The 15072-nt window shown below is 38.9% G+C and overlaps 1 protein-coding gene across 1 annotated transcript; it reads right to left on the bottom strand.

Annotated features, from left to right (window-relative positions):
* Positions 1-1241: 1241 nt before the first annotated feature.
* Positions 1242-1517, bottom strand: LOC113835278 (40S ribosomal protein S27-like). The gene has a single exon (XM_027411724.1). The coding sequence runs from the start codon at positions 1515-1517 to the stop codon at positions 1242-1244; it is 276 nt and encodes a 91-aa protein (XP_027267525.1).
* Positions 1518-15072: the final 13555 nt, after the last annotated feature.

Here is a 15072-nt window from a genome sequence, read left to right as displayed (position 1 = left end):
AATTCTGCCATATATAAGTAACAGTAATTGTCTCCCATCTGTTGTCTGTCTCTTCACTCAGTTAATTGTTTCCTTTGCTGTCCAGAAACTTTTTAATTTCATGCAATTTCATCTGTCAATTTCTGGCTTCATTTTCAGGCAGACTAGAGTCCTTTGCAGAAACTCCTTGTCTTTGCCTATATGCTGAATATTTTCCTTTAACCATTTCAGACTTTCAGGTCTTATAAGAAAGTCACTGATCCATTTTGAATGCTATTACTTTCATACAGCAAGAGAGATAGTTTCTTTCTTCTATGTGTGAATATCCAGTCCCCCCCCCACCCTGCGCCATTCGTGGAAGAGGCTGTCTTTCTTCAAAACTATATTTTACATCTTTGTAAAAAGGTGGGTGGCTATAATTTTGTGGGTTTATTTTTGGGTCTTGTATTCTTCTCTTTTAATCTATCTTTCTGTTTTTTAAATAACACATTATGTTTTTGTTGTTGTTACTATGGCTCTGTGGTATAGCTTGAAGTCTGGTATTATGAATGTATTCACCATTTTAATAATATTGATTCTGCTGATCTATGCACATAAGTAGTTTTTCTATCTTCTAGTATTTTCTTCTGTCTATTGCTTTGGGTTTTTAATTCATTTCTTGTAAAGATCTTCTTGTGTCTTATAGATATTCCTGGATATTTTATTGTAAGCTATTGCTCAGCATTGTTTAGTTAATTTTTTTCAGCAAATTCATTATTGGCTCATAAGTCATGTACAGATTTTTGTACATTAAATGGATACCCTGCTATTTTTCTCAAATAGTTTATCAGCTTTAATAATTTTATGGTGCTCACTTTTTCCAGAAAGGAGGAAGGGCTCCCTGAGTATGCCCAGCTCCCAGATCCTGGTCTCTACCTTAGCTGCATAGTTAGCATTAACATGCATTCAGTGAGCTAGAGATTAACCTGAAAGTGAGTAGACCAAAAGGAATACAGTCATGTTCAGGGGCCATGCTAAAGTTTCATGGGTAGCTATTGTTTTTCTGTCCATCTCTCATATTTTAGATAGTATAAAATATGTGGAAAATAAAATTTTGTCATAAATCTTTTGATATTTGTTTATAACATATGAAAAACCCAGGGGCTAGAAAGATGGCTCCTGAATGAGCATGTGTTTATTGGGATGATTTCCCACTCATCTTGAATCGGGTGCTTTTCAGTGCTGCTTCCTCCTGAATGAGCATCCTTCTGTTAGTTTGGTTTTTAGCCTGTAGGCTGACAGACTACCGTTTGTGCATGGCTAAAGACCATGGTGATTTTATAGAATCCCGGGCATTTCACATCCATAAAGTAGGAATTGGGGCTCTGAACCAGGCTCTTTACCGTTTGTGCATGGCTAAAGATCATGGTGATTTTATAGAATTCCGGGCATTTCACATCCATAAAGTAGGAATTGGGGCTCTGAACCAGGCTCTTTTCCGTGTGTTTCCTCTTTTCCTCTTCTGGAGAGGGATGAAGGAGATCCTTTACGAGAGTCATGTTCTAGTAGGCAGGTCATCACCCAGTGAAAGGAATGCTTGCTACTAGTAAGTTGCCTATTTCTTCTAAAAGGGATGTTTGCTAGAAATTAGGGTTTCAAAGTATGCTCTACTAATCCTCCAAATGTTACTTATAGCTGTTGTAACATCTCCCTTTTCATCTCAAATTTTAATTAGAGTATGCTCTCTCTTATTGCCTGAGAATTTGTCAGTCTTGTTTATCCTTTCAAAGAAGCCATGCTTAGTTTAATCAATCCTTTGCAATGCTCTTTTGTTTCCATTTTATTAATTTTTCTTCTAATCTTTATCATTTCTTTCTGTTTACTGATTTGGGATTTTGGCTTTTCTTGTTGTCCCAAGACATTAAGGTGAATCATTAAGTTATTAATTGGATTAATAGTTATCAACTAAAACCACTTTCATTAGATCTCACAAAGGTCTGGTATATTGTGTATTCACTTACATTTTCGGATTTCTTCTGCTTCCTGTAATTCCACTTTCAAATTTATGGATTTATTCCTTATTATACACAATTATATATATACATATATATATATACTATATATATGTATATGCATGTGTGTGTGTGTGTGTGTGTGTGTGTGTGTTCTTGAATTTGTTAAGATTTGAATTATACAACAAGAGGCATAAAATACCTGGTACTGGAAACTTAGCTCACTACTCAGTCTAGAGAAGTTGTTGTTGGAGGAGAATCTATAACCACTAATTTACTAAACCAGCATAATCTCTAACAACAATCTATAAATATTTGTCCTTTTTATAACATAATTCTTTATTGATTATTTGATAATTTCACATCATGTACTCCAACTCCACTCACCTTCCAGCCCTTTCATATTTATCCCTCACCCACACAGTATCCCCACAAAACAACTCCCCCAATTTAATTAAAGACAAAACAAAAGCCCATCTTGCTCCTCTTTCTTTCTGACAGCTCTTCATTCATCCTTGTGGCATTGAGTGTTGCATTGTGTCATTCAGTATACCTTTTTTCACTAACTAGCCTCACCTGCAAAATGTTCATTGCAATCAGTCATTGGTCTGGTTCAAGCCCTCTGGCACACCATCATCACCAGACCTTCACCAAAACTCCTCTTGGACATCCTGCTGTTGCCAGGTCATATTGCCTATCATTCCATAGGACCAGTCTCTTCACAAGCTCCAGCAGGTCATAGATAGGGTAGATTTTAGTGTGGGTCAATTCAAGTCCCAGGATGTGGATCTGGGTTGTACCTGAACTGGTCAGTCTGGGCCACTGGGACCACCACTTCAGGTGAGGGGTGGAGCCAGCTCTCTTAGGCCCATGTCATTGGGGCTAGTTCTCCCATGCCATTGGTGAAGCGTGGGGCCATCTCTCCTGAGTAAGGGGGCCAGCTCTCCCATGAGGGCCAGAGCCAGATCTCTGGATGCAGGACCAGCGATCCCAGGGCCAGAATGCCCTCAGATTTCAATACACATGGTTCCTATGATCCTCTGTGGCAACACAGGCAATAGACATCAAATCAGACAGCAGCTGCAGTAGGAGCACAGACCCAGACATGGCCCTTGGCAGCAGTTTGGTCTCATACATCTCCATGTACCTGGTGGCAGCACAGCAGCAATCCAAATCAGTATGTCCCTAGTAGTAGCAAGGCTCTGGGACACCATAGACCCTGGGCATCCATGTGGCCTTTGGTGGTACATGGGTCATGGGAATCAACACAGATGTTGGCTGCGATAAGACCACAGACTCAGACATGGTCCTTGGCAGCAGGCTGTGCCTGGATTTCACTCTGTCAGGATGGTCCTTTTGGCAGCTGTAGCCCTCAGATGCCAACATGGCTCCAGGTGGGGGCCCAGACCCCTGGCATTGGCATGGCTTTTGATGGTGTGAGGAACAACAGACATCAACACAGGCTCTACCTTCTGCAGGGCCATGAACATTTATCTTTATACTCAGAGATAAATGCAGTCTTCACCCCTCATTAAGGAAACTTCTCTTTGCATCAGATGGAGACTACTACAGAAAACCAATACCAATCAAAATGCAGAGTTGTGGAGACCAATCCCAATGGATACATCTACAAAACACTCTCATACCGAATGCTCAGGGAACATTGTGGAAGAGGAAGTGGAAGGATCTTAATAGCCAGAGGATCAGGAAGTTACCTGTGAGATTTTGGCTCCTTGTAATATTATGACCACCAAAACATGAATCGAACAAGAATGATACCAACAGACATGCCAAATTGAACAGGAAAAAGCCACGGCTCTACATAAATAATTATAGGCAACTGAGAAAAGCTAAGATTGGGAGAAATAGTCCTTCACAGGGAAGAGCACACCACTCAACTTTCTGGTGCCAAAAGTTGGCTCTGAATACATACAAACAAAAAATATTACATGGGACTTAACAGGTTATATTTAGAAATATATATTTATATACAAATACATATATGCATGCAATAGCAAGGAAGAAAGAGGCTGTGAATTTGAAGGAGAAAGAGGAGGGGTATATTGGAAGATGTAGAAGGAAGAAAAGGATGGAGAAATTTAATTAAATTATAGTAACAAAAATAATCAAGCAAAAATCCATGCCCTCAACCTTCACAGTGCCTCCCCAAACACAATGCTATTAGTTACTAAAGAGTACATGGTTGGCAACTTGGGCACAAGAATAGAATGGTCTCAGTTGTGTTTTACATGTGGTCTATTTGAGATAAAAATTCAATAGGCTCCTGAAAAGAAAGTGTGGGTCAAATATTCTATAGACATCTAAGCCCATTTACTCTATAATGTCCTTTATGCTTTGGGGGGCAAATTCTGAATGACCTGTTTATTGATGAGGGAGGTGTACTAAAAGTAAACACTCTTTTAGGTCTCTTTACAAGTAGCATCACAGACATACCCAAGTACTCTAAGCATTTCTTAATTTAAATAATAAAATTAATCTTCATAAGTTCAGCCCTTGTCAACTTGATATTATACCACATCACTTTCAAACCATAACACTGCACCCCTTGTCTACCTCATGGCCACATAATAATTCAAGCCACATCCAAGTTTCACTTCAAATGTCTCCATGTTTTTTAAGAGTCACAATACCATTCCAAAGTCCAAATTCTCTTCTGAGATTTGAAACATTCTGTAACTGGATATATGGTTACAGTTTCTTGTATATTTGTATTCCAGGTCTCTTCCAATTGTTTCGGAGACATGACTAGGGGTGGCTTCAAGATAGCCAACACCTAGGGAGACAAGGTTACTATAATTCTATATCACACCTTCATGCTAATTCTACTGAACAGGGCATAGGCATTCCTACTTTTCTGGATATAAATCAAGGGTCTAGTCTTTGGATAACAATAGCTTCCCCTGCCCCTGACTTCCAGGATATCCTGGCATTTTGCCCGAGAATGTCCTAGTGATAGAATGTTCCATAATGAAAGAGACTGGCAGAGCCATTTGAGGCTACTGATGAGAAGAGTCTTTCAGTAGGCCCAAGATAATGGTCTGAAAACATTTAACATATTCCAAGTTCTTTGCCATAAGCATGATCTCAAATCTTTTCCAACCTGTGACTTACATTATTATCTGTCTAACAGAGGCCTTTAGAGAACACATAGTTTTAATTTTGTTGACGACAAACTTGTAAGTTTTTCTGGGTAGATTGCACTTTGTTTATATTGTAGCTAAGAAGTAATTGACTCACCTTAGGTCACAAATGTTTTCTCCCACTTTTCCTGGAAAGTTTCATGTTTTAGTCTTTGATCTATTTTGAAAAGATTGTTCTATATGCCACAAAGCATGGACTGCCAGTCTTGTTTTTAACATGGATATCCCATTGTTCTAGTAGTAGTTACACAATAGTCTACATTTTCTCCAGTGAATTGCTTTACGACCTCTGTAAGAAATCAAGTGTCCTTGTAAGTGAGGGTTAATTGCTAGATTCCATTTTGTTCCATTGATATTTTTAAATTAGTGTTTCCACTATTGATTACTGCAGCTTTAAGTCTTCAAGCTAGATAGTGTTAGGTCTGCAATTTGTTTTCTTTTTAAATGTTTTTTGGATTATTCTCAGCCTTTTGCATTTCCATGTGGATTTTAAAATCAACTTGTCAATTTCTACTTAAGAAATCTACTGGTATTTGCACTGAGATTGTATTGAATTCATGGATTAATTTGAAGGAAATGACATTATAACAGTATCAAGTCTCATGACTGATTATATTAGTGTCTCTGTTTATTTAGATCTTCTTTAATATCTCTCAGTATTATTTTGTCATGTCAAATGTACAGGCTCCAGATAATCTTTGTTGTATTTGCCTCTAACTATTTAAATCTTCAGTACTTTAAAAAATTATATATATGTATATTATGTTGATATTAAAATAGAATTATATAATTTTCTTCTCCCCTCCCTCTCTCCTATCCCTCCCATATTCTCTCCCCACTCCCTGCTGTCTTTCAAATTCATGGCCTCTTTTCCTTTAATTGTTGTTGCATACATGTGTAGTCCTAAATATATAAATACAACCTGCTCAAACTACATAATGTTTCTTGGACATTTTCAGGGTTGACAGGCCCACCATTTGGCACTGGATAACCAATTAGTTTGCTCTTCCCTGGAGAAGACTATTTCCCCTGTTCTCAGAATTCCTCAGTTGCCTGTAGTTCTTTGTCTAAGTCTGAGGCCCCTGGAGCTTGCCCCGTTCTATGGTAACATGTCTATTGCAGTCATTCTTACTCAGGTTTTTGGCAATCATGTTGGAGAGACTTAAACCATATAGTTTCTCTGTTATTTCTAAGAGACACAATTACTGTTAGTATTCAGGCATCTGTACTGGTCTGCCCTTGGGATTCTGACCGTATTCACCCTCAGCAGCAGCCAATAAGAGCACTTCCTGTGCACATGCACTGTGTTCACTTTTAAAAGGGCTCTGCCCACCTCTCATCTTTCTCTCTTTGTCTCTCTCCCCCTCTCTCCCTCTCTCCTTCTCTCTCTTTCTCTTCCAACACTGCTGTCCACAGGGACTGGTCTCTGCTCTCTTTCTGCCCCTTCCCTCTTCTCTTCCAATAAAACTTCTATGTGAGTCCTGTTGTATGGCATGACTTCTCTTCACAGGGTTTTTTAAATTGCAACCATTACATGGTAAACTTCCTGTTTCTCTGGCTTTTTAAAATCTTTCCACCCCCTTTTCTGCAATGGTCCTCTTGCAAGTGTTGTGTTGAAGATGTGTCAGTCGGGGACAGGTTTCACAATCCTGAATTTTATCAGTGTGGTTTTCCATGAATTGGTTTCTAGTTCATGCAGGATTTCCCTCTTGCTGAGTGGAATTTAAATCCAATTATAGAGCTTTTGGTTACTACCAAGGCATATGTGTCATTATGGCACATTATGCCATTCAGATCATGCTTCATAGGTATCATATCTGGGTAGGACTATTGGTTTCCTTCTTCCTTTTGAAATTCACGTGGTGCACTGTGGTGCCATGATATCTAATCTTCAGGAGGAGGTTTTCCAGTAAGATCTAAATCAGGTCCTCTAGGTCTTGTGTCTGAAGTCCATGGGGCCTTTCCATTTCTGAGGGATAACAAAGGGCAATAGCAATGGTCCTTCTTAAAGGTATTTCTTTTTATTTATTCATTTCAATTTCTGACTGTTCCTTGATTTTATGAAGTATCACAATTTATTTTGGGGTACAATCTTTAGTGGTACAAATGCTATTGTGGTCATTAGTTTTAATTTTTTTAAAAAAATTTTATCTTAGTTACATATTCTTTGAGATACATATGTACAATGTATCTTGACCAAATTCCAACTTCTCCCACGACCCACCTAACTTCTTTGGAACCCGGTGTGTTGAGTTAATGTTACCTGCATATGTGTAGACAAATGATCTGTTCACTGGAGCATGGGCATCTTACAAGAGGCCATACCACTCTCCCTCTCTCAGTAGCCATAAACTGCCAATGGTCCTCAGCTAGGTGCAGTTGCTGTCTGAGCTCTACCAATCTCTGTTAGATTGTTGACTGGCTTAATATTATGCAGGTTTTATGCCAGCAGTTACAGCTGCTGTAAGTTCATGAGTACCATAGGCTCTGTCATGTCTGGAAGACACTTTCACACTAGCCCTCTCTGGCCTATTTTTTAAAAATATGTATTTCAACAGATAGTCTATAATGGTAATAATGTAATCTATTTATGGTTTCGTCTTCACTTATTGCATTAGCTAGGACTTCCAGAATGATATGAATAAAAGATGTTTAATGGGATGCTCTTGTTCTGTCCTGGCGTTTACATGGAAGGCTTTCAGACTTTTCTCGAGTTGATAGCTCTGGAGTTTTCACAGATGCTTCATCAGTTATGCCTAATTTTCAGATAGCTCTGTGTTGCTTTTAACTCAAAAATAGATTTTAGAGTTTATGAAATGATTTCTTCTTTCTCTTTTGAGATAATTGAAGGCTTTTCTCATTTAGTTGGTTAATAGTGTGTATCATAGTGATTAGTTTTTTTAGTGTTCAACTAAACTTGTATTTCTGAGTTAATACTTAGATTACCTTGTATCTTTTTTGTACACTGTTTTATTCTGTTTATTAAAATTATGTTTGGAATATTAGCATCTGTGTTCATGAGGAATAGTGTTCTATAATTTTATATATTTTTGTCATTTTTTCCAATTATTGTCAAGGCAATGTTGACATTATAGAATAAACTGGGAATTTTTCCTTCCTTTTCAATTTTCCAAGGAGTTTATGTATAATTGATTGTATTTCTTCCTTAAGTATTGAGGAGAATTTACAATGAAGTCAATTGAGCCTTCATGCTTTCTTATGGGAGGGTTTTGCCTACAAATTCAATTGCTTTCAGGGTTTGCTTTCTAGGATCTGTTAGGTAAGATCAGAACAATTCTTTAGTGTCAGGGCTCACTGCTGACAAAGATACCCACAAGGGCCCTGTTCAGTATCTCATGAATTATTAGGATTTCCAGTCTGCCTGTTCAGAAGAGGCCTGCTGCTAGCTGTGTATGAATGCTGGGAACTGGTCCCTCTTCTGGCAAGTTCCTTGCCCAGCTTCCGGATGTTTCATCACACACATGCTGATCAGGGCTCTGGGGAATGCTCTTATTTCTAGAGTTCTATTCTGAGAACTTTAATTACTTTCTCTCTCTCTCTCTCTCTCTCTCTCTCTCTCTCTCTCTCTCTCTCTCTCTCTCTCTTCCATTTCCAGACATTCCCCAGGCTGTGCCTGATGCACTCCTCCCTGAAGTAGGCCTAGACATTTCCTCTAAGAAGTTAATTGGGACAGGTCTAGGACTCACATAATTTGCTTTTCATTTTTTTCAAGGAATATTATATTCATTACCAGATTGGTAGTGCCCTGAAAGCATTATCTCAGTTGTGATTTTGTACATGTTTGAGGTAAAAATATAGCCCTGACTCCTCTCTACTCCCTCATTTTGGGCAGAAACACAAGTCCATCATTTGGTCTTGAATCCAGTGGAATCAAATGTGAAATTGTTGTCCAAGGGCAGCTATTTTGCTATTCTGGTTATGTCAAAAGACATTCAGTCAGAGGAATGTAGACAACACTCCTAGTAACCACAACAGTGGATTCTTGGATGAAACCATGGAAGGAAGAGCTCAAGAGAGAAAAGCATGAGATGCTGTCAGGTTTCATATGGCTGAAGGTACAATGCCTCTGGAGGGCCAAGTTACAGAAATTATGGGTTTCTACATGGCCTTCTGGGTGCTATAAGAACTTGCCAACAAGTCATTCAAGCCTGTGATTCTGAGCTAACCATGCTGCTTATTTGCTAAGTGTGGAAGCATATATGGAGGCCAAGGGGACCCTGTTTATTTTAAGTGTCCTGTTGTGTTCCATCAATGCTAATGGGGGTTGAGAAGCCAAATCATCACACATTATATCCACTGGGAAATTCACACTCCAGGATCTGAGTGGAAAAGTAACAACAGCTTCAACTTTAGGCGGAACTCACAAGGGTGCAAGTTTAAGATAATTGGAAATTGCTTTGGTCTGGCTGTGCGCAGATGGCGGACTTCCTTTGCTACTAGGTGTGTTCTCACAGCAGGTTCATGCTTGCCATGCACACATTTTGACTATAAACTGCTTTCAAAACCTAAGTGGGGGAAATCCACACCACTATGTGTTGGGGGTACTTCCTTAGAGCAAAGAAGCCCCATTGCCCAGAAAAATTGAATGACAGACCATAGATACTGTTGCTTCAGTTGATTCATTTCTAGGCTGCTGAGAAGTTAACATTGTGTGCTTCCACTCTGCCAGAGAATGTGCTAGGTGCCTGATGGAAGTTACCTATTTTAATTTCCATAACAAGTGTGTGTGCTACAACTTCTCCATAACTTTGAGATCATGTTAAATGAAGGTTGAGAGGTCTTGTTGTTGGCATGTGTTTATCTTTTTAAATTTTTTAAATTATTTTTATTTACTCATATTTACATATCCGTCACCCCATTCCCTCGCCCTCCCCTCCTCCCATGTTCCCCACCCAAACCCACCCCAACCTCTGCCCGCCCCCGACTCCTCTCCAGGGATAGTGAGGCCCTCTACCAAGGACCTACAAAGTCTGTCATATTGTTTGGGGGAGTGTCTACACCCTCCTTGCTGTATCTGGGCTGCAATAATATCCCTCCATAGGAAATGGTCTCCCAAAGTCAATCCCAGGATCGTCTAAAAACATAAGTTTTTGTTAATTCTTGGAGAATATATGCATGCATACAATGTATATTAACCAAATTCATCCTGTTCTTCTGCTTAGCTCCTCCCAGATAACCCTCACCTTCCTATTCCCTTCAAACTTTGTCTCCTCTTTATCATTTCTTTTCATTTACTTGTAATCCACAAACTCCAATAGTGTTGCCTATATACTCCTGTATATGAACCCATCCACTAGAGTATGGTCAGCTACCAGAGGCCAAACCTGCAAAAATAACTGACTCTCCTTTTCCTAGAAGCCCTCAACTGTCATTAGCTTCTGAACTAGGGGTACAGGCTCATGAGCCCTCCCTCTTCTATGATGAAATATTTATTGGCTTGAGATTGCACAAGGATAATGTGCAGGCAACAACACTTCTGTGAGTTAAAGAGTCCAGGGTTCTACCATGTCCAGAGTACATTGCTTTACTCTGGTCCTCCCCCATGTCTGGCCCTAACAATTTTCCCTCCCCCTCTTCCACAATGGTTTCTGAGCCTTAGGGAAAAGGGGTGTGATACAGGTATTCCTTTTGTGACTGAGCACTCCAAAGACACTTATTCTGACCAGTGTGTTAAGTTTCGGCATTACTCATTACCCACTGCACAAATCAACTTCCCTGATGAGGTCTAAGAGCTGTACTAATCTATGGGTATAGCAATATACATGATACATGTAGAGGGCAGTACAATACTATTCGCATTTAGCTATAGTGGTAGGTTTCCCCCTGGGGCCTATGAACTCCTCAACCATGGATTATGACTAGATTTACATCACCAGACATGAATTTGCTCTTGTGGACTGGTTCTTAAATCCAGAAAGTATTTTGCTGCCCCCATAACATTTGTCACTATTGTACCTATAGATGCTATAGGGTTCGAAGCTGGATGAGACTGTTGATTTTCCTCAAGGTAGCTTGCATAGCACCTTATGGTATGGGTAAATTTAGGTAGAAAGCACTAAGCTTCCTTGTCAATACCAACTTGATTTCTCCATGTCCTGTGCCCAAAATCCCAGGCTTTTTGATTATACCTCTGGAGGATAAGTCACATTTGGGCAAGTCTATATGTATTCAATTATTTAAGTTGGCCTTTTTGATGAAAAAAACCCTCTTGTTTGGAATCAGACATTGTCTGGAAGATTGACTTCACCTTGAATAATAATCCATTTGTTAGTTCTGCAGATAAGCAGTATGGGTTTTGAGGAAGTTGGGAGAAAATAATCAAATTAGATTCTTATTTCAATAAATGTAATGTTGGTGGCCATGGAAGGTTCAAACGCAGTTTTTCCTGGCATCTAAGACTGTCTTCTCCCATGACCCCACTCTGTATCTCAATACAGTTTTGTGTCATGTTGACTATTAGGTCAGTGAACTATATTGCTTCCTTGGGTCATACATGATCATGGTTGATATTGTGAAGTGTAAAATATTCTATTCAAGTGCATTTTCCAATTCTAGACCAAGTCCACGAGATTGTGTACAAATTACTTAACTTCACTTTCCCTCAATTGCCTCACTAGTAAGTGCTTGCCTTATAGGCCTTTTATGAGGGTTAAGTATAGTACTCTCATGGTATTTTGCTACCCTCTATCATAGCTTCCTCCTAAATCTGGATTAGCTTGCTACTCTCTATAATATCTTCTTCCTAGTTCTGTATTAGTGACCCCAAGGTAACTGCTTTAATTGGTGCAGTATTTCTACAGGTGGAGTACTTAGTTTAAAATGCTTAAGACTAAAAAGGTTTAACATTTTAAGTATGTTCATATTTAGGAACATTTGCATGGATGTTCTCTGTTGTTCTTCTTCAACTTAGAAATCCCAAATCCCAAATGATTCCAAATCCAAAACTATCTGAGTACTGCTATCACTTGGGTTTTGAATGCCCACTCCCACCCTACCCAAAAGGCCCATATTCAAAGGTTTTGGCCACTGTGTTATGCTATTGGGACATGATAGAAACTTAAGGTGAGATCTATTGAGAAAGACTTTAGGTCTCTGGGGCAGTGTTTTAAGTGGACTGAGACTCCAACCTTCTTTTCATACTCTCTCTTTTACTTCCTGGACCATAAGTGCAGTGTTTACTCTGCCACAAGTTTCTACTGTGATATTCTGCCTTGCCCCAGGTATGAATCAACCAAGATAACTAGTTATGAATTGAAAACTTCAGATCTGTGAAGTAGCATAGACTTTTACCTTCTATAACTGATTAACTCGAGTGTTAGTTACAGTAACATGAATATGATGTACATAAACATGATATTATTATTACAGAGCTTTTCATATTTCCAGATTAAGAATGTTCAACCTAAATTGGAAGTCAGAAGAACATAGGATTTCTCTTCTCAACATATCATGACACTATCTCACTGCTCTCAATTTTCCTCTTACTATAGTGCCCTCTGCATCAAGACAACATGGAACCAATTTATAATTTATCCAGAAGGTCTGCAAGCTACCTAGACTTCCAGAGATAGATTTTCTCTTCTGTGACTGGGAGATAAAAACACATCCTTCATTTTTTTTTTTTTGGTGTGTGTGTGAATGTAAAATGTGAAACTGCCTGATAGACTTAATACATTGCCAAGTATTATATCTGTTTAATGAATATTAAATATGCCTAATGTCTATGAGCACTGACTTTGGAGTCAGTATTGCTTGAGCATGAGATGCACCTCCACTAATCAAGATGCAAGGAATATATGATGTTGTTTGAGTCACATGATTTCTCTAAAGCTTATTCCAACTTTCAATATACACATTAAGAAATATACTCCTTATCTTTTCAGGCTGTTGCAAATTTTAAATAAATAATGCTTATAAAGTACCAAGCACAATGCCTGGAATAGAGTTCCCATGAATTATAGCAGATATTCATACTATTACAATAATTCTCCTTGTTTCTTTTATTCATCTGATTGTCACTGTTTCAAAATCATTATACACTTGATTATGTTCTTCAAGATTCTGTACACATAGTCCAACTCACTGCATTTAAATGGGGGGGAATCTCCTGTGTCTCTTGATCATTATTTCTCCAGAAAACCACACTGAGTAAGAATGAACTATTAGATGTATAAAGTGACTACTACAAGGAGAACTTATATATGATTCCTTTCACACAGACTTATATCTATACAGCAAGATTCAAGGTCATTCTTAGAATACAGTAATAATTTGAACCATGTGTTAATTTATTATAGAAATGTTCCCATCTCAAGATCCTAGTTGATCACTATAAATATGATAGAGAAACATGACAGTCCAAGGCCAGCTAAACTGTTCTGTCTCTCTCATGGTGTTCTTGTCTGAAATTCCGGCTCTTCTATCATTGATATCACATTAACACATGATATATAATATCTGTCTGTAATCTCTAATTTTCCCAATGAGGAAGTGGTGACCCAGAAAGGTTAAATGAAATATCTGAAGTCTCATATTTGGCTAATGGAGGGGAGGGATCAGATTCTAACTCTTAGACAATGATTTCTATCATTACTTTCTTAGAATCCCAACACTTAGTGCATTGTTACCAATTCTTAATTTTTCAGAGAGGTTAAGAGTCTTGCTCTGTAGGTCATGGGCCTTTTTAGTGGCCAATCTGAGACCAAGATCCAGTCCTACTGAACATCATTGTACTGCTCTTCCCCATTGCACAATAGCAGTAGGAAAATCCTGCCTTCAGAATCTCAGCACTGAAACTTATGAAGCATTATCTTCTACCATCCACACTACCCAGTGGTGTTTTAAGCTTGTTTGCCATGGCAACCATCAACATATTTAGCTCTTCAGTGCAGGGTTGGAACAGCAACTGCAGCTTTGCTATTGTTCCTGGCAATGAAGAGGAAAGTGCAGAGCCAAAGACCAGTTACCACTGATTCTCTGTGCACATTGATGGAGATGGCGCAGCTGCCAGACCAGAATTCAGCCTTCTTGGTGTATGTTAAAAACAGGGCTGATACTGGTGGATTACAGAGTCACCTTAAGCCCCCTTCTGTTATTCATTGCCTTATCCATTCTTACTGCTTTTCCTTCTTTTTCTTCTCCATACAAAAGTCTGACTCTATGTCATTTATTTCAATGAAACGAACAAACTTACACCATCATATTCCAAACCTGTAAGAGACTAACCACTGGACTTTTTAGAGAAACATAAATACATCTGTAGGCTTATTTTCCCTCTCATCCTTTATATAGTTTTCCTTCTTTTAATATCTTCAGCAAAGAAGTGTATACGTGATGGGGTGGGGTGTTGAGAATATTTGGTATATCTGCTAAAGACACCTGGTGCTTGAAAAAAGGTTTGCTCTTGGTTGACCCTGAGGGAGCCAAGCTTAGCAGAGGAAGTGGAAGGAAGTTGTCTGATGGTAGCAGGCAGCAAGAAGGCCTGAGGGCTAAAACAATTACCTGGAACCCAAATAAAGAATTCATGGTCATCTGACATTTCAAAATAACTTTGAAGTTTGACATTACTTATAAGGCAGTATGTCTTTTCCAAAGTCCCTTGAAAATAATCCAGGGAGGGATGAATTCTACTATATCTGTATCACGGGTTATAAACAAATACAGTAATTAGGTGCTAAGTGGACAAGTTGTGTGTGTGTGGCAGGTATCTGGACCACGGTTTTGTTCTCCTGTCCAGATGTTATGCCAGCTGCAAGGTGATGAGGGAGCCTGTGGACCTCACCGTCTCTACTTATCTGGTACATAGCTGGAGGCTTCTGTCTTTGGCTGCCCATCTGGCTCCTGGCACCAGGAAGTAGAATTATTATTTCTTTTCCAAAAGAAAGGCTTTGAATCACAGCTGCTAATTACCAGATGATTAT

The sequence above is a fragment of the Cricetulus griseus genome, chromosome 4 (assembly GCF_003668045.3).
Source record: "Cricetulus griseus strain 17A/GY chromosome 4, alternate assembly CriGri-PICRH-1.0, whole genome shotgun sequence".
Taxonomy (NCBI): domain Eukaryota; kingdom Metazoa; phylum Chordata; class Mammalia; order Rodentia; family Cricetidae; genus Cricetulus; species Cricetulus griseus.
Note: the sequence above shows the minus strand (reverse complement) of the source record. Positions and strands in the feature narration are given on the sequence as shown.

Excerpts from the sequence above, each read along its gene's own strand:
- LOC113835278 (XM_027411724.1), bottom strand. The coding sequence starts at position 1,517 with ATGACTCTCGTAAAGGATCTCCTTCATCCCTCTCCAGAAGAGGAAAAG.